The 27,827-nt window shown below is 42.7% G+C and overlaps 1 protein-coding gene across 5 annotated transcripts in view; it reads right to left on the bottom strand.

The window, feature by feature from the left end:
• RUNX2 (RUNX family transcription factor 2) overlaps positions 1-27,827 on the bottom strand; it is a 288,575-nt gene that overhangs the window by 84,439 nt on the left and 176,309 nt on the right. For 2 of the 5 annotated variants that reach the window (XM_019491602.1, XM_014608414.3), the window contains exon 7: positions 6-5,053. The exons of the other annotated variants lie outside the window; for them this stretch is intronic. In XM_019491602.1, the coding sequence (XP_019347147.1) occupies positions 4,575-5,053 (479 nt within the window). In that variant the 3' untranslated portion in view covers positions 6-4,574. Of the gene's footprint in view, positions 1-5; positions 5,054-27,827 lie in introns of those variants that run through there. 5 annotated transcript variants of the gene reach the window in all.

Below are 27,827 nucleotides of genomic sequence, written 5' to 3'. Positions count from 1 at the left end.
GACCATTACCAAAAAAAGCCATTTTATTGAAAATGAAATTCAAAATTCAACTTAATATTACAATCATGAGAAAATGCCAAACAATTCAATTTACAGTTGCAACATACAATACAAATAGTCCCTTTGAAGTTAAAGTAAACTCATCCACAATCATTGTCTGTGGCACAAAGCAGAATGTGTTTGTACAATATGTGCATGAAAAGCAAATCTTGGGCAACAGCATTTGAAAAAAAAAATAAAAAAAAATTAAAGCTTGTATTTACACAAAATGCTACAAATATTTTGTTCCAGCAGAAATTCAAGACTGGTAAAGCATATTTAAGAAAAAAAATGGAATGTCACTCATATTACCTAAAACAAAGGTTACTGTAAAAGTATGGTTTTTGGCTGATATACGTAAAAGTACTGCATTAAAAAAGCAAAGAGTTATCTGTAAACATGGAAGTAAACAAACATCTAAAAAAGTTCTCAGAAAATGTTAACATGAAATGCATTATATTTAAAAACAATAAGAAATTCAGGGGTTCAGAGAACTGGGCTTCTTTGATTTGTACTCATGGCTGGTACAGGTTATAATTATTGCTTTTGTTCATGGCTTGTCTGTCTGAATCCTGGCTTAGCGTGTCGCCCAGATTCAACAGCAGGCTCCAGTAATCAAGGTGGAGCAATGAATGTGACAGTGCAAAAGTTTCCCCACTCAAGATGGCACCTGTTGAGACTGGTAAATCCTTGCTCAGGGGACTGCTGGCAGGACGTTCAAGACTAAGGAGTACGTAGCAGCTGGTCTGTTCAAAGAATGTCGAAACGTCACTCGAATTAAATTTGGGTCTAATCCAGCTTGCTCTATTCAGACATCTAGCCTCACGGACATCCATAGAGCGAATCACATTACTATCGAGAGAAGACTATAACCCTATATTTTGATATGGGACATCACACCAGTTCTCCTGTAGAGAAATCTTTGGTACAATCAGAGAGTTGGAGATTAACAAAGGCCATTTTTTTTTATCTCTAAATCCATGAACTGTGCCAACTGCCATTCCCCAAAGGAAAGGGCTAGAGTACCTCTAACGGGGACCCTCTTTCCTTTAGATGTTATGCACATCTCCTAATGTAAGTGATCCTGTCAGATTAACTAGAACACCTTTTTTCTTCCTGAAATTCTGAATCAAGAACATCTCCCAATGTATTTGGAGGCATTCTCAAAAAGCTTCGACAGGCAGTTGTGTACCAATTTGCCTGGGCATTGACCACAATCACTAGTAAAAATAGAGGGGGCTTTTTCAAAAAGGATTTCAGAGCACAAATTCCCCTGAAAGTCAACGGAACTTGGGCACTTGAAGGCTGAGGTGCTTTGGAAAGTCCCCACATTACCTGCCGGCAGAGTAAAGACATTTGTCTGCTTGATCGTGGGAGCCAAACGCACAAAGTTAAGTGTGCATTTTGCATCGCACAGCCAGGTATGTAAACGTTTTGAAAGGCTGTCCCTACTGGTCCAGTTTAAAGAAACACGGGGACACACGAGAGAGCTCTGTTGGGTGCTGCGCAAAACAAGAATCTGGTCTAGGCTGGACTGATCCAGAAATGAAATGAAGTGCTTGAGTCTTACAACAAAGTCTTTGAAAAAAAAAAAAAAATCTGGGTTGCTGCCTGCAGCCACTCTAACAACATTTGAACACAAAAGCATCCCTAAAAATTACTTAATATGCACACAGTAAATCTTAAAAAGCCCTTCTCAGCAATAACAAATAATGTACAAATATAGTACCTTTTATTAAATAGGAAACAGCTTGCACTGGCAGTACATTTTTTTTTTCTCTTGCTTACTAAACAAAAAACAAAACTGAAATGTGTAACCAGACACTCGCTTTTTAAGTGCTGCTGAAAGTAACAAATGTATTTTACAGTTACAAATAAATGGACAGTGGTACGCTTCAAGCCACCACGAACAAACAATAAATAGAATCAATTACAGCTTCCATCTTTGAAGGAACGCTACGTATTAGAAAAGTGTCTTATTCATTTAAGCATACTTGGTATACAACCTTTAGAAGGCAAAGATTTTTTTTTTGAAAGAGCACGTAACCGTACCAAATTGGGAGGAATGTACCGTGATAATGTTCAGTCTCGTAAGACGACAGTCTTGGCTATTAACTGATTATGATAATGTGGACGTCGTCCGATGAAGTCATCAGACCGTGTGACTTCATTCACTGGTTGTTTATTGTGAGGGTAGCCCAAGTACAGCCTGTGACTCTCCTCATTATCGAGACGGAGTAGCAGCCCAAGGAGAATACTGGTTATTACATGCGATTTAATCTGGTTGGACCGTGAGAGAGCGCTGGGTGATGGGAGCTGAGAGCCTACACAGGCCATACCTCTTACTGAGGGGCAGGGTAGCTGCACTCTCCTCCATACGATATCCCCAATTCAGCAAACACTTTAGCACGTGCTCAAGTGCAGCTGAAGGTGAATGAGATTAAGTTCAGGCTAAAAATTAAGCACCTGCTTAAGTCTTATCCTGACACTGAATGGACTGCGGATCCAGGGTTAAATGTGTGCATTAGGAGCCTAATCCAAAAGCCAAGTAAAATCAGCAGAAAGATTCCCACTCCCTTGAGCTGACTCTGGATCAGGCCGTACCTACAGGCCTCAGGCTTGGCAAAATGTGGGTACCTCAGCTTTATAGGTCGGTAGCAGACAGACTGCTGAAAGGTCATGGGTGCAATTTCATATCCCTGTATCCATGTACCATGGTTAGGAGCCCTGTGTGTGGCTTTAAGGTGACTGTCATCTTCCGCGTAAAGTTTGAAGATCTGCGTATTGCTGAACACTGAACCCGCAGAGCATTGGTCTGCAGTGCAGTGGTTCCCTTGTGCTTGTTTCTTGAATATGACAACTGCCATATCTCTTTAAAAGAAAACAAAACAAACCAAAAAGGTCCTCACCCCTCTAGCATTTGATGCTAATGAATGGTGTCACTTTAAAAAGCTAAAGTGTTTTGGTCTAGATTCTTACCCCCAATGGTTACATAGAGCTGGTTGAGACGTCAGTGAACAACGGTGATGACAATTTCCCGATGTCTACCTGACTTACACTTCTGAGCAATTATACAGCCAGCCAGTTTTACAGTCTGAAACTGCCAAATGTCACCACGTTGGCACGGTGTCGAAAATCCCAACGTTCTGTCAAAATTCAAAATCATGTGATGCTTTTTCATTGGAAATTTTTCAAATTCTTCTGAAAAAAATTGGAGCCGACAGGGGAAATCTGAGGGGAGAAACACTGATTTCCTCTCTTCGTTTTTCAACCATCTCAGTAATTGCTGATTAAAAGGCAAGATTGTGTTGAAGGCAACCAGATATCAAATAACATTTTAAATACACTATTTCCTTCATAAGTTATAAAAAGATCATACATCCAAAATCATTTGATATGGATGCATTTGGGTTGCTTTTTTTAAAAAAAAAAATCACATTGTAAACTAGTTCACACTGGAACTGCTTTTCAGGTATGGGTTTGAGGTTTACACCATTGACGAAATGTAATAATTAACACCCCCCAACCCCCACTTTTAGAGACCGAAGTCAACATATTACATTAAGAAACATTTCAAGGGTCCAAACATCATTAAATAATTATAAATATTCCTTTAAAGTTATATGATGATCCATGTTAGCAAATAACCTCAAATTTTACACATTCATAATTTAATAAAAAAAAAAGTAGCCAAACGCAATACTATCTATACCATTTTGGCTCTAGTAACATATTGCCACTTTCATTTTTTGCTTCAGTAATAATATTTTGTTTTTCTTTTAGAGGGTTTTTTGGTTCATGGACAAAGGCAAAAATAATTATACAAAAGCAAAAAAGAAACCCCATGGTTGTCTAGTCAGGTGGGTAACTTCAAGACTCATTTCTTTAAGTACAAAAAAAAGCAATGAATGGAAAAAGTTCAAACTTTTATCTGCAGCAAGGCTTGGACTCAATTTTGGAACACGTGCTATGAGCTGAATTTATTACACCAGATTGGAAACAACTTGATCTATGCTTTCCCTTTTATGTGCACCAATACAAGCCAGTTGAATTGCACTACATGTGTGAACAGGGTCCCATACATTGTATGATTGCAACTGTATCATCTAGAGTTCAAGGTTTTTAAAAAATAAAATGGAATGCAGCCTTTGCCTTGCATCACCATATTTCTCCTGATAATTGGGGAGTCCATTTTCTCCTTATTGGCAAAAGAACTCATTATTTATGACAACAGTCGAAAAAAAACAAAAAAAAACAAAAATAATGGGGTTATTATTCTGTGTAAAAAGCACATTTTAAATATCAAAGAAGGTAAAATGTTTCCAAGAAAAATATGTGCTTTGATCCACATAATCTGAAACGTGGATGGTGGTAGGTTGGTCACTCTTGTTTTTTATGGCCATTATCATCCCAACTAAACAGTTGCACATATCAGTAAAATCTATTCTTTTTTTAAAAAAACAGGCACTTTGTAGTAAGTCAACCATTTGTTTGTTTTTTTTGGCTCACGGAGATTGGGCCACGTAGAGGAAATTTCAATATGGCCTCCAAACGGACTCATCCATTCTGCCACTAGAATTCAAAACAGTTGGGGAGCTGCTGTGGCTTCCATCTGCCTCCACACCGTCATTCTGGTTCGGCAAGTTAGGATTTAATAGTGTGCTGCCGTTCGATGTGGTGGTGCAGGGAGGAAGCATTCTGGAAGGGGAGCGGTCTCCCCCCGGCACCATGGGGAACTGGTATGATCCTGATGAAGTGCCATAGTAGAGATATGGAGTGCTGCTGGTCTGGAATGGTCCACTTTGGTTTTGGGAAGAGCCTGGGTAGGGTGGTGGCAAGTAGGTATGGTAGTGAGTGGTTGCTGACATACCCAGTGACATGCCTGAGGTGACTGGCGGTGTATAGGTAAAGGTAGCTGGATAGTGCATTCGTGGGTTGGAGAACCGGCTCTCAGTGAGGGATGAAATGCTTGTGAACTGCCTGGGATCTGAAAATGGGCCCAGCTCTGAAGCACCTAAAAATTATAACAAAAGATGGGGGAAAAATTCTGTAAATATCAGTTTGTTTTAATAAAGTGATGATATTTTTTTTTTTTTTTTAAAGAAAACCCCGACTTCTTTTGGTCCCAGAAAAGAACATCAAATCATATCAAATCATACATTGCAAGGAACAGAATCATATACCTGTCTCGTACAAATGCTGGGCTGAGGTCATCCCTGGTGTGACCCCACTGCTGTCAATGGAGGTTGCAGTATTGCCAACCCGAAGCGTTCAAAGCAAAATTAATGAGATTTGCTTTAAAAAAAAATAAAAAAATCATAGGATTGGGGGAAAAAATGGAATATTTTATCTGCCTGAGCCTTGAGGGTGAAGATGGGCCCTGCTGTAGGCTCTTCTCCACAACTCTGAGAACTAGCAGTGTTATTTTTGCTTTTACAGGAAAGCTAAGATTCTTATTTGATTGCCTGCATTCAGGAACCGGGGCTTTGGGAAACAAAGAAATCCTCACCCAAAGGATGATTAAATTATGAAAGTTGGCAACACCCCGTTAGTTGCACCAGAGATGTTAATGGAGTTGCACCAGGGATGATGAGGCCCCACTTCTCTTATCATTCATTTTATTTCAGGTCCATGGTTCACTAGACTAGATTGCTGTTTCTGGTAAAGGCTATTTACTGCATGACTTTCAAAACAGGGCCAGCTACCAAACTAACAGGAAGTACGAGAGCTTTCATTTTTAGCATGGTGAATGGAAATTCACAAGCCCAACACTCTTTCTGCTACTGAAAGAAATTGCCTGCCGTTGGTATTTCTTCAAGACGGCTATAAATGGACCAACACAACACATAGCTAGGGCAAACCTCCCGGTGATAACACTCTACAGCAAGTTTGACTCTGAAGTGAATGTAGAGATGGGTGAACTCGTTTTGGCTGACGTTCAAGTCCAATCAAACCTCCTCTGAAAGCAGCACTGGAACTTACAGGTTAGTTGGTTAGTGTTCTGCTTAGGAGACTTGTGGGGGAAAAGAAGCAGAATAAGGTGTGGTGCAAGATGGAGCAGCGTGAGAGGAAAACAATGCATAGAAAACGGAGAGGGAGAAGGGATAAAAAGAAGTTTAATGAAAAAGTTACAAGGCAGCAAAGGCCCACTCCTGAACCTTTTCAAGGTGTGAAAGAGATCACCGATGCATGTTACTGAATCCCTTTATCTTCCACCATCTCTCCTTCTCTCTACTCCACTCTCTCTTTTGACATTACATATTTATGCAAAAGGAATCCAGATGTAAATTCCAGGGGAAATGATCATGAAACCTTGGTTTACCCATCTCTTCTCCCACAACTCTTTTCTTCAAAGGGAACTCACCCCCAAGTCCTCAACCCCCGGGTGTCAGACTCACTATATTAAAGACTGAAGTTTCTGCTTTATCTGAGATAGAAACTATTGTCCAGGGGATAGCAGTGCATTTTAAACATGACCTGCAGACATTCCCATGTACAAAGAGGGTGGCTTCATTTCTCTGGCCATTTTATTTAGAGACAATAATGATAACTGCTATAGACAACTCCAAAATCAAAGGATCTTGCGGAGACTGCCAGCAGGCATGGTGGCTCTTGTGATGTGGACAGTGACCGGAAGAAACCGGACCAGGACATCAATTTATTTAACATAAACCACTAAAATGATGTCAGGTGATAAACAGAAATGTGCTGAGGAACAGTCTTCAGATCCAGATCAAGTTTAGGGTAAAGTATTTGGGCTTCATCCAACAAGGAATCAAAATCATAGTATACGACTGAGATCGAGGGATTCTAATGCAACCCTTCCTGAAATACAATCCTTATCTGGAGTTGAATCAGTGACCTAGAAGTGAACAGCTTTGTATCCATTATCAACCGCCTAAACCATAACACTATGGAATGTAATATAACTTGTACCTTTATAGCAAACACCCTACCACTTGCTGAAAACGTCTTTGATTCCCAACTGCAAACAACAGCCAGAGGCCATACCACCCAGAAACAAAGCTGTTATCCTGGAACATTATCTCTGATATTGTGAAAAAGCCTGATACGTATCTGGAAATATAAGGACATTGTATAATTTCCTCGGCTGCTCCAGATACCGAGCCTCAAGCTGCTAGCGCTTACACTGAATTTAGACAAATGTAACTCCACTCTGCCTACTTTCCCCTGGCATGATTCAAAAAAGACCTTTAAATATAAAAATAGACAGTGTATGTATAAGGCTATTTATATAAGCGCCCACTTTGTATTGCTTTTTTCTTTATGATTAATACAATATTTTTTTTAAAAGAGCACAATTGAGATATTTTGACTTTTTGAAAAGTCTATTTTGTTATCACTGTTGATTGCAAAATATAGGCCCCTTTACCAAATGCCAAAGCAATGAAACCTTTCCTACTCTTGGTTAATGGTTTGTCTTCCCTGTTCCTACTTCCAGTTCAGCACATGTATAAACCACCTCCTAAGCAAAGCTAGAAGCGCTGCCAAGAAACAAGCGTGCCCACTCAGTACATGCCCAGGCTTGCATCTATGGCACAACAGATGGCCCAATGTGGTTCTAAGCCATCTTAAGCCACTCAGGCTTGCTCTTGGACCTAATTTTGTAAGTTTAGTCATGTGTGGGTGGAGCTTATTTCTCAGTAGTATGTCAGGCTTGCTCAGGAGACCGTTTAAACGTACCCTGTGATACTTTCCCAATTTTCCGAATCTCCCTCTAGCTAAATATTTTGGACATCCTTCTGAGCTTTTGGATTTTGTTGCTTGAAACAACAATTCAAATTTGTAGTATTTCTCTATCTCATTGGAGGGCCGACCAGAAGTGTTGCACTACCGGTGTTATTCTCTAGAAAATAAATTTGCACCCTCTGCCTCATGCCCCATCCTTCTCAATCTTGCTTTTCCAACTGTATCTTGAACCTCTAGCTCTAAGAATAGTACTCAGACTCTATCCGGCCATGAAACTTCGCAGTCTCCTTTTGTCCTAACCTTTCTCCTTCTCCTCGTTGCTACCAACTCCCATCCTTTAGTTTGAACTCAGGCCCCAATCCTGCAACTATTTAAGTTGTGTAAATGTAGACACATGCTTAGAGCCAGAACCTATCCCACCGAATGGGTGCCTCAGTGTTCCACCCGATCACGTTATGGGAAAAAAGTAGATGGGTCTGTCTCCACAGTACACTTGCATGACATAGGGCATGGACACATGTAACAACTGAACTGTTCCCAAATCTCACTATTTAGGAACCAATTCATGATTGTTGTGGTTCGGACGTGTCCACACATACAATCCTCTAGCATTTTAGGTAGAACGCTAACCTTCTAAGTGCCCACCTGCTGTGACCATGACATCAAGAGATGGGAGTGAGCACCCAGCCCAGCCTGCCTCACGGTGGGTGAGTGGGGCAGTGGGGGGAGGCCCAGGATGTGGATGACCTGTGGCTGGGAGTGCTTTCACTTTTCTCCTTTCTCTTCTCTCCTAAAATTGGGTTCAATAAAGTCAAGTAGCCTGCACTTGATTGAATTCTGCATTGCACTTGCCTGTCTTAGGGCATGCAAGGGCAGAGGGGGTGCTTGGACCCACACTTCTGGGTTCCCAGGGGCTAGAGGGAGGGCACAAAAAGGGCCCACAGTTGAGTAGGGAGTGAAGATACAGGTGTTAGAAAGATAGCTTCTACTGAAGAAGCTGTGCAAGGGAACTCATTGATAACAAATAGGTGGGCAGTAGAGTTGTGGTTGCATACCAGAGTGGCCAATTGCAGCAGGGGACTGGGGGAGGGCATGGTGAGTGATGCAGAGTGGGATGCCTGGAAGATCGACCTGACCCATCTCGCAGAACACTTGGTGTCCACAAGTAACACTGAACCAATGCACTATGCACTAGATCAAATGAGTACCAGATTAGGTACACTTTTGAACTATTCTAGGTGGTTTTAAAACAGTTTACCAGGTTTGTAGGTCTGTCCATTTCAGGGTTAAACTACATGTAAACCAGGCTAAGTGTTACTTGTGTCCATAACCTTAGTCTTAAGGGGAAGATGATGGTATGTTACAAAAGCAGGTGTGTAATTTTTCAGGGACTCAAACAGGGTGCAATAGGGTCACCTGACCCCGCTTAGGCCCCCTAATAGGTAAAGTGGGATCTGGAGTTCTTTGCTGCAATAGAAAACTAGATAGTCAGCTCTTCTGGGTGTTGAATCTAGTTGTATTTGTGCTTGCACTGTGAAGTGCTGTGCACCCAAGTAGCAAGGAAGATGCAGGAAAGTATTTATGATCCCTTCCATGACTGAAGATTCACATTGATTTTTTGTCTGATAAAACTGGGAAAAGCACTTTAATGTTGCAGCCTCTTGATCTCTGCAAGTGTTACTTTGAGCAAGTGCAGCAGGCAAGCTGCAGCCTGTTTCGTGGCTGCAAACCTTGGTTCAGCTGCACCTCTTTAGAAAAAGTTGCATTTCCCCTCTTACCTCTGTACAGCCAGAAATGGAAATAGGTACTCCTACTGCTCTTTCTTCTTCCTCTATGATATCACCATTTTATGGAGTTTGACAATACAAAAGAAAAAGAGAAGTGTAACAGGGAGCCAGGGGCTCCTGTTACATTAAGGGAGAAGTAGCAGCAGGAACATCCACAGGTGGAGGAAGACTGTGAATTATGCTTCAGGGGAGGGGGACGGGCAGCCAGGGACACACAGGTTGCAAGTGCCTATTGTAGGGCGAGCTGTCTAGCAGTAGGACACTAGGGCAGAGCCCTGGTTAGGCAGTAAGGGCACCAGCAGTAAGCTGCCCTGGAGGCCGAGGGGATACACCTGTGGCTGATCAGGAGAGCACCTGGGAGCCAGGAGATATAAGCCTGGGCCCCCAAGGCAGAGGGGTGGTGCAGCCCTGAATTTGGTCAGGAGAGGAGCTCCTGCCTGTTCAGGCTGGTGGGGATTAACAGCTGGAAGCCAGGAGCCTGAGACAGCCAGAGAACAGGGAGAGGGCTTGACATAGTATAATAACCCAGATGGAAAGTGCTTGAATTTGAAGTGGTTGCTTGGAATTTTGCTCCAGATTACACCCATGGACTGGATGTGGCTGATAGGGAAAGAAAGGAGACCACAGAGGTGCTTAAAGAGCATGCTATTGAGCCCAGCCAGGGGCAGGGGCACAAGGCACAGTAGGCTGAGGCAAAGAAGACTAGGGCCTGAGCCCAAAGCGGGCAACAGGAGTGGCAAGGACTATCGAGACACTGAGACTGAATGGCCAGGCCCGAGCCAGGGGGCCTGGGCTACCCAATCTACTGCCAGAGTAACCTGTTGGCTACAGCTAAGAAGGCTGAACCTATACAAGGGACTAACTGGCAAAAGTGACATCCACGAAGTATGGGTAAGGCTACAGGGGTGTAAAGAGGCCACAAATAGCCCTTAAGGCAACTGGTACCCTGCGGCAGTGATGGGGCCCCATTTAAGGACTGAAAAGCAGGATTGGGGGTCAGCTAGGTACAGGAAAGACACACTGGCCCAAAGCAGGCCAGGGCTCACCCAGGGACCCTGTGCAGCCTCCCTTATACAAGGGAAAATAATTCCATCAAGAGAAAAACCAAAGGTACCCCAGGGAGCCGGAGTGGGGCAGGAGCCACGTGGCCACCAAAGGGCATCACAACTGCCCCTGAGGCCTGGGCCTGCTACACAAACTGTGACTTTTACCTCTTTAAATAATGCTTTTACATCTCAAAGAGCAAGAGGTGAACTGTATTTCCATTTCGTAGGCTGGTTCTGTGCAAACTTAAGTTTTGTGTTCAAATCCTCTGTGAGATAAAGTTCACGCCAAAATGAAGTGATGTAAACTTGCCTTTCTCTATGCTAAAGCACCATATTCACATTAGTCCACACTTCCTTTCCTGCAGAGAATACTGCTCTTGTGTGTTTAATACTTAAAATACGAACAATTAAGATTCCATGTGGTTTTACTTATTTTGATGCAAATGCCTCATTAAAAACCCTAGACTTGGGAGTTTGCCAATAACATTTTAGGATGGTTTTGCTTTAAAAAAAATGTTTCACCTGTTGTAGCTTTGCTGCTTTATCATTTATAACACAGCACGTGCCGCAGTTATTTCTCTTTTTCAGTTTATGGATGCCAGCTAATGCCAACTGACATTCATTTTTCAATTAATTAGTGCTGCTTGTGGTTTATAGAAAATAATGTAACAAATTTCTGCCATGTTTACAGCACTCCAGCCAATCACTTTCAATTACTATAGACTGCAGTGTACCGAGAATAGATTAGCTCCTTCTGGGTACAACAAAATGATGTGAACTTGAAAAGGATTATGGGATAATTTTATAACTAACAAACATTGCAATGTGCTGGACTTCGCGTAGTCATTTTATGTCATAGGGACATTACTGGGAGAAAATATTCCCCAAGCTCACGGCATTATGTCTGCTGTAGAAGGGGCTTCTAGCACTCGGGTGCAGCACACACTCATAAAAAATGTATGAGAAAACAAAGGTGTTTGTATTTTCTGTTTTTTATTAGGAAACTAGTGAATGGACTGACCTAAGGAAACATAGCTTGGCACTGTGTATAAGCATCACTTGCGGCTATTTTAATTAACACTTTCACTTAAACGTTGCCCCTCTGCTTTTACACCTTCAGTGTCAAGCCCTTCACTTTTTAAATATTGCAATAAACATTTGATAGTGTGCTCTGTATTCAGTAGTCACTCTGTCCTGAACAGGTCGGGAGGTGGGAGCAACCGACTTGTTAGGGCTTTTTCTTCCCTAATACACATGCGCATCTTGGCTTATCATTTATCAGGTCAATAGTCCCATCTATTACCTACAGCTCTGTTGAACATTAACCATGTTGGCAGAATTTTTTCATGCCAGTTGTCTGCTGAAAGCAGGGTTTCATTTTGTGTTTTTAACATCAGGTAAAACACTTCCGTTCCTTCTGAGACCGAGCTAGGGTCATTGTTTCGTTCATATTACAATTCTGGTGAGCTCTTCTTTGACAATCTCAAGAATCCATGCTTTGGAGAAAGGACTTGAAATTTAGCCTGAGATGACCTTTGGGTCAGGGATGGACCTTTTGTAGTCCCCAGGAAGTCCATCCAAGCAGACGCAAATATAAAAGAATCAGTGCTCAGCAGAGTACTCTCCCATCCAGGGCCTGGACCAGGACCCAAGTTTCCCCTCTTCTATCAAGAAATAATTTCCTCTAGTGCTGGTCTATCTAAAGAACAACTTACTACTGCTGGGCAGATACTGCCTGGGTATCAATGTAGTGGTGTTTCTGCTTGTTATTTTAAAGATAAACTGCAAACAAAGCCTGCATGAAAAAAATAGCCTTCAGGTTACAACATCAAGCACTCAGAAGTTAGGAAATGCCAGAATTGTGTTTGCTTGTGCAAGTGCGTTATAGTTCAGGTCTAATTACAGGATAACGCACTGTTTCTTCCACAAGACGCCTGCTGTAGTCAGTGCACAAACTAACCTGGTCTGGGGTTGAATTAAGGCGGTGGAATGGAGAAACTCCTACCTCATCTACGACAGAGGGTGGAAGGCATATAATGAATGAGCAGGCAATTCTAACGGAAGAGATGAGATATCTCCTAGTCAAGGCAGCAGAATGCCTCCCTAGAGAACTGGGTCCTATCATAGCTTCTGTGATAGGATACATCACATCACATTTTTCACAGAAGGCCACTAATTGTGTCCCTCATTTTCTGACGCCTGACAGCAGTCTGATTTATAGAAGGGCTGACTGCTAATAGATGCAGCTGAAGTCAATGGGAGCTGGGCTTGGAACATATCAAGTGCTATATGCTGCTAAGTACTCTAAGATCCAGGATGTCACATATTGGGCCTTCATACCGGGCACACGAAATTAGTCAGTACTTCTGACCTTAATCTTTCAGCACGTCAGTTTTCTGCCTGTAACATGAACACTGTAACACTCCTTGTCTCATAGTAGCTTCATGAAAATAGTCCATATCTGTGAAGCACTCAGGTACTGTAAAGGTGAGTGCTGTAAAAGAGCCCATAAGGAAATGAATAATTATTTCTTCAGAGCTGGGTCCAAATAGCGTGCAATAGAGAAGGTATGGGGCACATACTGAACAATGAGAAAGCAAAATATGGAATGGCTGTTTAAGTCCATCCTGGGCACTGAATGAGAGGGGGCCCGTAGGAAAGATGGTATTTGATGAGGTAATGAAAGACTGAAACATAGAGCATACATACAGGGCTGGGGCAGTGAATTAAGGCTACACAGCCAACTTAATTTCTGGGTTTTCCTTCCTTTCCTATGTCCTTGTGATTAGGTATTTAACAGAATTTGGAGATTCATTTGAATCTGACAGGCGGTGCTGTGAATACTTCTGCTATGGCCTTGAAGTTGCAACCTCTGGCCTGCCAACTGTGTGCATTCATACCCACGTCACCTTGGCCCCCTAGGTTAGGCTGTCATAAATTATATACTATGAGCCAGACCTGACGAAAATGCAGGAACATCATTTTAAAAGACAATCATAAACCTGTGAATTGGGGAAGAAGATCCCCTAACATTTTCTGTAGTCTTTTTTTTCTATACTGTGAACTCAACTTACAACACACAAAAAATGTGAAGACCCACCCCCCACGTTGTGATAAGTAAAGAAAAAGGACTTGTGTTCCCCTACAACTGGTTTGCAACCTACTGGTGAGAACCCATCTCCTATGGATTTGGACTTTTTAATGGATTTGTTAGGCTTTCCCTTTTTAGGGACAACATGCACTATCTGTAGAACAACCTCATTAAAGAGGACCCAAATTGTTTTAATAGCAGTTATGCTAAAGCAAGCTGTTAAAGTCAACAGCAGTTGGATCAAACCCTTGGTTTAGTTCACCATCATGCTGTCTTCTCTGCTTCTTCTCACGTATGGAACAAGCTCCACAACGTCATCATTAAGGCTACTATCCTATCCTTAGCATGCATTCTGCTAAAATGACTAAGGTAGATGCATTACTACTAATGGTTGTGATGGTGTTCAGCTTGGATTAATTATTATTTTATTAATTTCTCTTTTTTTTTAAGTCCTTACAATAACAAAACCGACAAATGCAACTCAAGCTTATTCACAAACCTATTCAATGTAGTTTCTTTCTTACCACTGCTAGCCCAGTGTTGCTTTCTATATGCTCTCCATTTGTCACTCACATGGCGCAGTTCCTTTAACAGTGATCCCAAACCAATAAGGATTTTATAGGTGAACCGACATGGAGCCCCATAAACATGTAAAGGGATCTATCCATGCAACAGATCCCATCGTATGATTTAGGCTTCACCTCCTTAGAGTTGTACCCTAGTCATTCCATATGTATGTAAAGATTAGTCTAAATAGTATGAACTGGGTGCTATTTTCCTCCTTCCTATTTTGGACATGAGTGATAGTATTAAAAAAGATGTCACTGCAGTTATACTATTTTATTAATTTTTGTTAGAACAGTTGTTCTCAAGACACCCTTGCACACCAAAAAGCAAAAACTGTCACCTGAGAACAATAGCAGCAAGAGAGGTGTGAACTGCTCTCTGATTGCCTCAACAAGGTGTTAACTTCAAAGCCTAGTTGGGACCATTTAAACTGTAAGGTTATTAAGCACAGTAGTCTAGCAAAACTGCAACTGAAGGAAGGAACATTTTAACCCCTTTGCAACTGTTACACACAACCTGTATACAAGCTCCTTTCATTGCATCTTTTCTCCTTTTGCAATTCCTTTGTTTCTGTGTTAGTTTAGATGATGGTATTTCACTTTTTTCACACTGCGTTTTCATGGCTGGGCAGTATGATGATGGACCCCTTAAAGTAACAGAGATGTATTTATAGAGAGATAAGATCGAAGTTTTTCTTGAATGTATTATGCAGTGTCCAAGCTCTTCACATCATGATAGGGCTAAGAAGCATCATAAATAAAATAGCAACCATTAAAGTAGCAAGTATAACAACAAAGAAAGCATTTCCCAGGAAAAGCAGTGTCTCTTTGCCCTTGCCTTTTTCAACTCCATCACAGACCCCATAACTACTCACCCCCCACCCAATAAGACCTTTCTGATGGAAGAAGAAGAAAGGAGTCCTTCTATCCATTTTAAGCAGTCTAACTCTTTATGGCTGCTCTTTCATTTCTAGACATAGGTGTCTATTGAGTTGGATACAGTGATACAGTACCCAGGCCCCTTTCCTGGATGGGTCATTAGTTTACTATCCTGTTATGTCACTTCACAAATATTCCTTCTTGTATGCAAATCCATTGTAACACAGCCCCCTGCACCAAGTTGCTGGCAGCATGGATTGAGCTGAAACTCTCAGGTTCTGCAAGAACAAGCCTCTTCTAGCCAAGCTGTACTGCAAAGGTATCTTGTCTCAAAAGAAATAGCTCACTCAGAAACTTCTTTATATATAGACTCCTAGGCTGCATCCAGATGAGCGCAGCTGTGCGGTATATGGCGCCACAGACACATCTGCAGCACCACACACTGCACATTCAGCTGTTCTCTGCACTGCAAAGGAGCAGCATGGTGGGATTGCTGCTCCTTTGCAGCTGCTCCTTTGCTGCAACCTGCACAAAAAAAACGTGGAGAGGCACACGTGGGGACAGCATGAGCTGCTCAAAACCGGAGCCTAGCTGTCCAGAGCCATATTTTGGCTGCCAGTCAGTCTCCAAGCAGCAGGATTGCCACTGCTGCAGCCTCAGGAGGCCCCCAGATAAGGCTGCTGGGGCCAGCCCAGTGCTGACCCCAGCCTCCCCTACCGCACCTGGGGTAACCTGCCACGTGCCAGAAGGTGCGTGGCACAAGTGTTCCCTGGGGACAAGTAGCAGCGGCACAAGGTGTCCTGCTGCTACTTGTCCCCAGGGAATCAAACGTCCACACTTGTGTGCACACGGCCCTAGAGGTGGACAGAAAGGGCTACACTTGCATTTGTTGACAGTGAATGTCACCTGCCATCAAGCTGCCCATTTGCTTAGGCTGACCAGGTCCTTCTGAAGTTCTTCATTAGTATCATTGATCCATTTCAGTAATCTTCCCCAAAACCACAGACAAGCTCTAGGTGACCGTGCAGAAGTGGAATTGGTTAGGTTTTGGAGACAAGGAGGATTATTTCTTTACCAGCTCCATTTGTTAAAATTCTCAACTTTCTCTGATGTTGGGATTAAACTGCATCTTGAGTTAATGAAATATAAGAATCCTGGCATTTTATGCAAAGAAAATCTATTTTAGTGTTTTTTATACAATAAACCCACACAAAAATAACACTATCCCACTGTTTCTGAGCTGGATGATATGATTTTATATATCTTCATCCTGGAATCTGTTACATAAACCACCACTTCAACCACAGTAACAGAGTATATCAGCCTCTGGGATGCAGCGGACTGACTCTTTGCTGGCTGACAGTGCGATGCACTTCTAGGCAGTAGCTGAAGGTGGGAAATGCAGAAGAATCCATCCCCAGCCGAAACCATGTCAGTATTTATACCAAGCTCAGCACTGCTTGTAGCTATGTATTAAGGTAGACAAGTGATGCAGTATATTGGCAACAAAAAGTATATAACGTTTCTTGGAAATATCACAATAAGCCTGGCAAGTCAGCACCACTATATAAAAGAGAATATTTCTTTGTCATGAAACACACACACACACACACACACACACACCCCCTCTCCCATCAAGTTTTGGTTCAGTTTCTCAAAATTTTCACCACTTGAATTTTAGTTGCTACAGCTTTTCACGGCCCCAGATTAAATGTATTACAGGGAACGTTTGAGGCTTTTTCTTGGATAGCAACCTAAGCAAAAAGATATACACATCAGGAGGATTAAACCACATGACCATGTGCCATGAACATACAATAACAGAGTTTCAGCATAAGAATCCTGTACAAACCTAGTAAATGGGAAGATAATATACACCATGGCTAGCAGTCTACATTATATTTCATTTTCGTTCTTTCTTTCTTTTCCTCAGAAAAAAAAATGTGCCTTAACTATCCAGTATAAATATTTGTTTCCAATGTTGTCATGAATTGTACTTTTCCACTGCATGCTAGCAACTCTCAAATACCATCTGATCCTCAAGCATAGGCAAAAAAAACTATGCTATGCAGGGGGGGGACTTGGCATTTCTCTGTAACTTCAACTTTTAAAGCCCTCTTTTCTTTCCTTTGCCACATTTTCTATTAGAAATCTATTCAAATAGTACACTTCCCTTTTTGTGGAAGAAGGAAAGAGGATTCCTTGCTAGTTCTTGATTATGAACTTTTACAAAACCGGGAAGGAAGATACTCTTTGAAACTGGATCTACTGTAGGACGGAAGCCAACACACAGGACACGGTGTCTTTTAGAAAAGGCCACACACAGTGCCACTGCAGTCATATGACTTCTCTGTCACATCCTGAAGCCATTTCCAGCTCGTGCGCGAGTTTGTACTCCCATTTAGAAGAGGATGGGATATATTGGGAACACACATATGGAAACACTTTCAGGGAATCAGTTTCCATGAAATCCATAATGAGCCAAGTGGCTTCAGATGTGGCGGCGTGCCTCAGATTAGCCAAAAAAAAAAAAAAAAAAGGGACAAATCCACCCTTTCAGCCCTTATTTCAGTTTCAGAAAAAAATTAAAAACCACTAATGACTTATGGCTACCAAAACACAAAGCCATACACACACACGCACACGCACACGCACACGAGTCAGAGCAAGCTTTCCCCTCCTAAAAATAGAAGTCTTGTTATCGATACTTTTATCAGCTGGTTTCTGTCTACCCTGCAGAGCCTTAGCGCATCCTTTCTGACGTGCTGCTGAAACCAGCAAGGAGGCAAGAGAGTGGGAAAAGTGTGTGTGTGTGTGTATGGCCAGGATGACTGCCTCTCATTTGATAACATGTGCGGTCAATTAAGACCGTTTTCAAAATTGCAGCTAAATGATAAATTGTTGGTCACGTAAATCTCTCAAGAACGGCTGTATTCAGATGGGACATCCTTATGCTTTCTTATGGCCCATTTTGGTTGTAACTGGGTCATGTTAAAAGCAGGATTTATGAGCTGGTTGATATGCTGCATATTATACATTGATGTCAAGTTGGAGGTGTTTATCATCAGCCTAATGTGTTCCAGTGGCAGGGGACTTAAAGTTCAGGAGCAGACCTGAACCTGCCTCGCTGAAAGTTATGTGGATATGGCAACGGAGGAATAGTACCAGCTTTGGCTTAGGAACAAAAACCGCTTACTGTGGCCCTCAAGCAATTCAACAAGCATCTTGGGAGGGTCCAGGAAGCAAAGGCATTGATTAAAAAAAAAAACAACAACCCAAAACAGAGCAGCAATATCTCAATCTGAGTATTAGTAAAGAGCCTAAATATTTGTCTGGATGGCCAAGGATATAGGGAATATGACAGAACCAGCACTGAACAACTAGGGACATTTAAAACAGGAACAGAAGAGATGTCAGCTCCAGCTTTTCTTTTGGTTAGTTTACGTTTATACCTAGATGCAACTTAGCCAGGAATTTGGTTCTTAATTTGGACCAGATCTTGCAACCCTCGCTCCCCCTAAGTACTAACTCTCTCTCTCTCTCTTTCACTCTCTCTCTCACACACACACACACACACACACACACACACACACACCCCCATTCTCTCTCTCTCTCTCATATACACATGCACACCCCCCCACCCCACCCATTCTCTCTCTCTGTATCTCTCACACACACCCCCCCACACACACACACCCTCTCTGTTTTCAGTAGGACTATCTGTGGAGTAGGGCTGAGCCAACATCAGTAAGAAGGAGAGAATCAAGATCTGACGTAGCCAGGGTTGCAGCTTGTTTAGGACTAAAAAAATAGTGAAGTTAGAAAATCAAATCCCAATAAATTTCAATGCTTTTCTGCTTCTTGCTCAGCCTTCACCAAGGAGCTCTGAGCGAGGCTCTCACATGCTGTCACTGCAATGCTTTTCTCGACTTCCGCCTCCAAAAGCAGAGTTGAGATTTGTTTCTCAGACTGTTCTTTCCACTAGAGTTCGGCACAGTAAACTAACTCAAAACTTCTGCATCAAGGAAAAGGTCTCTTTCAAAGTTTTGTTTGGCTTTGCTTTCAAAGAGTTGTCTGTATATTTTAGAATATGTAGAATTTTCCTTTGATTTAAACCTCCTTCCTAACAATGGACAAGAGAAGATTTCTCTGCTGAGCAATTTAAACAAAAACAAACATATTTTGGTTACCCAGGGCCTTGTTCTCAAAGTGGTTTTTTTTCAGGGGAGAATCAAACCTTACAAATTGTTAAGCTTTTGGCGAAAAAACTTAAACTCACAAACTCAGATAGCACAATTTTTTCTCCATCCACCACCTAAACAATATAGTAAAAAGGGGCAAAAAGACCCCCAACAAAGCACCTCTCTACCTTGCACACATTTATAAAAAGATTAAATGTCTGATTTAAACAAATATGAAGCCACTGTTGCAGCACTGAAACCTACTTTCAGTCACTTGAATGCACATTTTCAACCTCAATCTGTGCCTTTTTCCAGTGCCCTAATGTTTTTTGTTTTTTCTTTTCCCCCAGTTTGAAGTCTTCTGTCTCCTGAACATAAACAGACACACCTAACTCTCTATTAAGGCAGCTGAAAGCAACTGTTTGCTTTTAGAGAAAGAGCTATGCAGAAGACCACAAAGCTGAAGCTGTAAGAGCAGCAGCTCCTGTGCTTGCGAGAGAGCTTAACACGGGGACTACAGCTGAATTCGATGGAAAAACGTGTTACTGTTTTTGGTCAGGGCAAGATGTGCTGGTATAATTCTCAGGCTGGAAAGTGAATTCTCCATCTCCCTTTAATGATGGGCATGCACGGACTTTTATCCAAACTATCTTGTTGCTTCCTGCAACATCAGGCCTCTTTTCAAAGCAGCTTATACAGTTTCTTCAGCACCCCTGAGAGTGCCACCAAGCCACGTGCTCCAACCACCTGCCCCGCTTCCCATGCACCAAGCCAAGCACTGGGACAGTGAAGCACCTGGAGGAAACCCCCACAGCCTTTTCTTAGGTGCGCTGTCTCCAGCGTGCTTGAGAGTGGATGCAGGGTTGGCCCAGGAAAGCTTTGCTGCCTCATTTCTGGGCTTGGTGCCTGCAAAGCAGAAGCATGGAGGCAGGTCGTGTTCAAGATCAGCACGCGTGGGAGCAGCATGGAAGCAGTTTAGACATGACCATAAGAGGACTGGGGGGCATAGTGTTCACGCTGAATATAAGCCAAGAAGCGTGCAAAAAAAAAAGAAGTCAACAGGATCTTGGTTTGTATTAACAGGAGCATCACCTGCATGTCAAGGGGAATGATTCTTCCACCCTATTCAGCACTGGCAGGGCCTCACCTAAAGGGCTATGTCCAGTTAAGGGTACTGTACTTCATGAAGGATGTAGAGAAATTGGAAAGAGTCCACCGGAGAATGAGAAAAATGACTAGAGGCCTGGGAAACATGACTTATGAAGAAAGGCTGGAAGAACTGGGATTTTTTAGCCTAGAGGAGAATATATTGGGAGGAGATTTAATAACAGTCTTCAAATACAGGAAGGGTGGTTTTGCAGAGGATGGTGCTATATTATGCCTTAGGGCCACAGAGGACAAGAGAATAAATAATGATCTTAAATTATGAAAAAGGAGATTAAGATGAACTTCCTGTGAGGGTGATTAAGCATTGGAACAGACTAGAAAGACTGTGGGATCGATCTCCATCCTTGGGAGTTGTTAAGAGCACATTAGATGAGCACTTATCTGGAATGGTTTAGACAAGGATGAGCCTGCATTAATCAGGAGGTTGGACTAGATGGCTTCCTCCAGTCCCTTCCAGCCCGAATTTTCGATAGTTCTGTGACTGCATAACAATGATGCAAGAGCAATGCAAGCCCCGTTGACCTTCAACAAGGCTTAAGTCCTGCCGAAGAACTTCTGCGGTGAACTAAAGGAGGAAAAGCGCTCTCAGGGAGGCCAGAAGAAGTGTTTCAAGGACTCCCTCAAGTCATCCTTGAAACATTTCAACATCAACCTGAAGTCTTGGGAAGATTTTGCTCATGACCGTTCCACCTGGCGAAGCCTCATCCATACCAGAGCTACCGTCTATGAGCAGAGGACTGCTGAGGCAGAGCAGAAGTGCAAACGGTATAAATCTCACAACAGCAGCATGTCCGCTGTTGATCAAGCAACCCAAAGCGGCATCTCTTGCTCGGTGTGCCACAGACAGTTCAAAGCACAAATCGGCCTGATCAGCCACTCGCGTGCTTACAGAAACCAAACCCACCAGTGGGATCATGGTCATCTTCAAATTCGAAGGACGAGCAACAACAAGAAGTAATATGTACACACAAAGGATCTACTGCATTAACTCCACCGGAATGAACATACAAGCTCAATGTGGATGCAATTATATCAGTTTAATGGGATATTTTACCCCAGTACAGGGAGGGAAATAACCCAGGCAAGTATAAATATGCAACTATAGCTGTATTTATACTTAGACTTGCTCCCACATATTAGTAACTAACACCATTTTACCAGTTCAAAAACTGTGCAGACCAGACCATAGGCAACTAAGCGCCCAAGTCATTTTTGAAAATGGGACTTACGATCCTACATCCAAAATCAGTTTTGAAAACTATCTCCCTTGTCTACAGCCACAGCCATACCAGTCTGACATGGGCCACAGAAGTTGCACCAGGTGTGATATTAAATTCATTTAATTTACATTAATGTAGTTAACCTGGTACGAAGTCCCGAGTGAATCCTTTTCTTTGAATTCAAACCTGAATTCATTCCTTTGTTGCCTGAAGCTTAGCAGATATAAGCCAGTCAGAGATGGGGGCATCATGGAAAAGCATGCAGGGTGATTGCACTAGAGAAAGGGGGGCTGATTAGATATTTTACGAAGTCCATCCAGTCATTCGAGTGCTTACAGAGAGAAAATGAGATAAAGGGCTTACAACACCGTTTCTTTTCCAGCTTTAACAGTGACTTTGTGTCTAACTGAGCAAAATGCTTAAATTTTCTGGCTAAGTTCACTTTCTGTAAGAGGGATATTTTAGTACCTTGCACCATCTCAATGCCAAGGGATGGAGAAACAATGCATTAAAGTGTGAGAGAGGTTTTGAGATCCTCTGACTGAAGATGATAGAGAGGTACAAAGACCAGAAAAACAATTCAACAGTATCTTCGGTAAACCCTTTAGCAGATTAAATCAAACAAAAGGTGGAAAACAGAGAGCCCGCTGAACACTTGGCTGGAGATAAACTTTCATATTCAGTCACAACATATAAAATGCATTAGGGTTGTAAACAGTAATGGTTCTCAGTCTACATGATTAACTTCAGTCACCTTCAGCTGCGTGGGAGAGCTAGAGCTTGAAGTGTTTTAAACCGAACTTCCCCAGTTCATACGAGTCACAGAAAGAGCCTACGAACTTCAAAACTTGCCAAAAAGCAGAACGAAGGCAATAAGTTAAAACACAATTGCAGCTGTAACAGTTCAAATATGGGTCCTGGGCAAGGACCTTTCTTAAACAGCTCCAAACCAACGTGCACCACCTACACCGGACCGAACTAGGAAGCAATGGACCTGGGACAATATTCAGACTCGGTTTCCTATCTCATTTTACAACCCAGTACAGACTGGGCCTAATTAGAGTTCGCTGGTATTTCGATTTTCCTCTGCTCTCCTCCTCACCTGTAAGAAATTGCAAGCTGCCTTTAAGCAGGAATCAAAATGAAAACAAAAAACCCTGTTAAAAGAGATGTTTGAAAGAGGGAGGAAAAGGACGGGGATAGAGAGATGCCTTTTTCCCATTGCCAGGATTCCTCTGTGGCTCCTCCCAACCTGCCAGTATCCACATCACAGTCCTTCCTGTATGCAGGTTGTTGCAGAGGATTCTTCCAACCAGGAATTTCTGTGTGATTTTCCTGTTGCTGCCCAGCCTCGTTTTTCTTACATCATCCTGCCACAGGCTTTAGGTCAGCAGATCTCCTTGCACTCCCCATTCCTTGCATTTGATTCCTCCTTCTGTTCAGCAAGTTGTTCACCTTGGCACCAGCTCAAACGCCGAGTTCCTGGGCTGTTTGCCACCTTCTGTAAGCTTGTGCCCTAGATGCTGATTAAACGCTTGTGCTCCTGCTCATGGAGATCTCAGTCCTCGGCTCCATACCTTGCCCCTGGAGCTGCCTCTTGGATCAGTCATCGTTCTGAAACCATTCTACAGTAAAGCTCGTTTCAGCTCCCATTTCATGCTTAGCAGCTCTGTCTGTAGGTATTTAATCTGTTTTTATAAAACTCTCATTGCCCCTCCGGCACTTGTTAATACAAGCTTTTTTTAAAAAAAGGGGGGAGATCTTAATTGTAACAAACATGGGGAGGGTTAAGAGTTATTCTTGTCTAAATACAACACTCCTCCACTGGCTCCACCTCCATTACTGATATATTTAGCTTCAACTTAACAAAGATTTTTCCCTGGAATTGATCTTTGTTTGGGGACACGGTTTTGGTTTAAATCGTGCACTTCTCTGTTCCCTTGACATCAGCCTGGCAGCTCTGTGCTGGCTGGCGCCCCATTCATCCCCTCTTAGCTAGGCAAATGAGAAAGTCACCATCATATGAAATGCCCAACCCCCTTACTAAGCACCAGGCCACTCAGTCGGGGCTTTACTGCCCAGGATGAGAGTCTCCTGCATACATGGAAGGCAGCAAAGCTGTAATTAAAAACAGGACATTTGCTTTCTCCATGCAGTGCTACTTGTTGCTCTTCCAAGCCAAACTAAATGTCCATACTGCAGATCTCAGTGGAGGTTTTCCAAGCTAAGAAACCCAGACACATGATTTCCATTAAAATAGCCCATAGGTTTCTACATTTTCAAAGAGCTCTATAGACATAAACTAATTAATCAAGAAAGCCCTGTTCAATGTAGCTAAGCATTAATTTCACACATCAAGAAAGCAGAGCAGTGCAACCCAAAGGATAAACGTGTTTGGGGGGAAGGGAAAACCCGCTACCTACCACTAGTGGATAAGGTACAGTCTAGAGCAGGGGTGGGCAATTATTTTGGGTGGAGGGCCGCTTACTGAGTTATGGCAAGCCATTGAGGGCCACATGACAGGCAGCCCAGGGCAGATTAATATTAATTTTCTAAAATTTGTAGGGGCCCCGCAGGCCAGATGGAATGGCCTGGTGGGCCACATCCGACCCCCAGGCCATATTTTGTCCACCCCTGGTCTACAGCCTAGAGTCAGGTGCTGCCACTGTGTTCATATAAAACCTAGCACAATGGGGCTCTGATCCCACTTGAAACCTCTCGAGTTACTGTAAAAGGAATCACTTTTAATAATTATGCAACAGGACACATCAATACAGCTGCCACTGAGCAGATGAACCAAGAATTATACCGTTCTAGTACAAGACCAATATGACTGCCTCCAGATCACTTTTAACACCCAGAATATCAAAAAGGAATTGTGCATGAAGCAGGAACAAGGGTTTGTGGCTAAATATGAGCATGAAGAAATAGGACATGCAAGGAGGGATAAAATGAAAAAGGCTAACATGCAAAATGAGTTATAATTAGCCACAGACATAAAAGACAATGCCAAAAGATTCTATAAACACACCACAAAAAAGACAAAGGAAAATATAGATCTATTACTTAACTGGGAAGAAGAACAAATAATGGAAAGCTCAAGTAGTCAATGACATCTTGACTGTAGTCTTCAGAAAAAAGGTGAATTGTGATCTGGCATTAATTAAATTAAACAAGAGGTAGGTGTACTCTCCAAAACAGAGAAAGCAGATTAAAGAATATAAATTAAATGTACTCAAGTCAACAAGTCTAATGAAAGTCACCATAAATTACTTAAGGAACTAGCCAAAGCAATCTCTGAACCATGAGGAATGATCTTTGGGAACTCATGGAGGATGGAGCACGGAAACAGAGTACTGCCACATAAGGTGGTTGTCTTATAATCAGGGTCATCTTGTAGTCGAGTAAATAAGGTAATTATCTTCTCTGACAGGGTAAGTGCCTTCCTGATAAGGGGGAGGAGAAAATGTGATATGTATGGACTTTTAAAAAGGCTTTTAACACTGTCCCACATGGCATTCTTATAAGCAAACTAAAATAATATGGTCTATATCAGTGATTCTCAAACTGCTGTCTGTGAGGCCACGGTAAGGAGACCACAGAATACAATGGTTCCCTTGTCTTCTACTAAAAGTATGCTCTCCATGGACTGCCACCTTGTTCAAGAAATCCATGATCCAACCCCTGCCTTTAATCACCACCTGTGGCATTTGCCAGAGAGTCTGCAGCTCTAGGATCAGCCTTCTTAGCCATTAACGGACTCGTCTATAACCCTTTACATGACCTGTGGGACTGATCATCCTCAACCATGAGGGATCATTGTCACCAGTAACTAAAAGTATGATGGTAAAGATGCACAGAGGTTTATGAGAAATTTTGTGGGTTAACATTGGTCCCTGATCCAAGGAGAAGTAAAAGAACCACTGATCTAGATGAGATCATCATAAACTATTTCACCGTAATCACCAATAGTTCACTGTCAAAACAACAAAGGTCTTCAAGTGGATTTCTGGGTAATTCAGATTTTGGGGTACAGGGTCAGAATTGTAAATGATCTTGGCAAATTGTAGAGATGGTCCAAAATAACTAAAATGAAATTCAATAAAGACAACACCAAAATTCAACACTTAGGGAGGAAAAATCAAGTCCATCAATACATAAGGTGATAACTGACTTGGCATCAGTAATTCTGAAAATGATCTGGGAGTTGTTGTGAGCCACAAATACAAATGAATCATCAGTGTGATGCTGTTGCAAAAAAAGCAAATGTCATTCTGAGATGCATTAATGAACTTAACACATAGGAAGTCATTATTCTGCTCGACTCAGTGCTAGTTATGTCTCAGCTGCAGTAAAGTGTCCAGTTTTAGACACCAGCTTTCAAGAACCACTGGAGTCCTCAAGAAACCAACAAGAATGATAAACAGTTTATAAAATGTGGCCTTAAGGATAGGTAGATGGCACGTTCATTAATGCGCTGTAGTTACTGCGCATTAAGTTTAGTACTTGGTTAACCAAATACAAAATCAATGCACAGTCACTCATGCTGCTGCACAGTAGCGCCAGTGAATGGGTTTTTAATAATGCTCACTGCTCAGTAGCCTAATACCACTGCACAGTAGTGTATTAGCAGGGTTTTTGCCCAGTACACTACTGAGCAGTGTAATTAGGCTACTGCGTAGTTAGTGTCTCGTGTAGACGCGCCCACTGAGTGATTCAATCTAGAAAATATAATCTATATGAAAAGGGTACAAGATAAGAGTCTTCTAATATGTTACAGTTTGTTACAAAGAAGATGGTGACAAATTGTTCTCTGTGATCACTGGGAATAGGACAAGAAGAATTAATTTGCAGCAAAGCATTAAATTTAACAAGAAAAATCTTTTTAATGTAATGGTAAGTGAAGTCCTGCAATGACTTTGGGAAGCTGTTGAATCTCACTGAAGGTTTTTAAGACTCCGTTAGACAAACTTCTGTCAAGGATGGTCTGTGTGTGCTTAATCCCACCTCAGAGCAAGGGATTGGACTAGATGGTCTCTTAAAGACTCTTCCAGCCATACATCTCTATGATTTTATGACCCAAAATAAAACCAAATAATTGGCCATTCAGCCTCCTAAGCTGCTGCACCACTGCATTTTGCTCAAAGACTACCAGAACCATGTAGCCCTCCTCCACATAAGCCCCTTCTTTTTACTTTCAAGGCTTTTCTTGGCTTATTCCCACGCAACCCACCTACCTATTGTTAGGTACCTACTTAACTTGCTGCAAGATACAGCTATTTTCGCGGCTTGCTCATGGCACAAAGAGCTAACTTTGTAGGCATTTCCCAGTGGCCTGCCCCTCACCGTTGATTGGTGGAGAGGCTCCGCCATCACTTCAGACAATCAGTAAGTGTCAAGCACATGAGAGTGGCTGCAGGGATTGCCGCATCGTCTAAGTATCACAGTACGGATTGAGAGATTCTAAAGCAGTGCATTATATGAATAATATGCTGGAGAGCAGGGCTGTGCGAAGCTTTGCTGGCTGCTTTGTTTTGATGCTGTTTCGACTTGTTTCGAGCTCGAAACAGCAAAATCGAAACAAAATGAAGGGCTTTGAAACAGCCTCAAAATGAAACGAGGCCAGGCGAAATGTTTCGAAAGTTTCAAAACGTTTCGAGTTTTGAAGCAGCAGCCCGGTGGTGGGAAGCAGGGGAGAGCCAGGGCTGCACTCTGAGCAGCTCCGCAGTCCCATGTGGTTCAGCCTAGGGGGAGCGCAGCTCTGCCTCTCCCCACCTCCCTCTACTAGGCTGCCCTCCATGGGGCTGGCGGAGCTGATTGGAGTGCAGCGCCAGCTCTGCCCGCCTCCCACTGCCGGGCTGCACTCCAATCGGCTCCACCAGCCCCATGGAGCTCAGCCTGGTGGTGGAAGACGGGCAGAGCCTGTGCTGCGCTCCACCTCCCACCACCAGACTGAGTTGCATGGGGCTGCAAGCCGCTGGGAGCTGAGCCCGGTGGAGGGAGGTGGAACCTCCACTGGGCTCAGCTCCCAGTGCTGGTCCCAGGTGACAGCAGCACCCCCGCCTGCACCCCTGGGAGGGCTGCGGGGCTCTGCCAGATTCCTCCGGGGGTGAGGGCCCCCAATCTGTCTGCAATCACAGG

This window comes from Alligator mississippiensis, chromosome 1, assembly GCF_030867095.1.
Source record: "Alligator mississippiensis isolate rAllMis1 chromosome 1, rAllMis1, whole genome shotgun sequence".
In the NCBI taxonomy this organism is placed as follows: Eukaryota; Metazoa; Chordata; order Crocodylia; family Alligatoridae; genus Alligator; species Alligator mississippiensis.
Note: the sequence above shows the minus strand (reverse complement) of the source record. Positions and strands in the feature narration are given on the sequence as shown.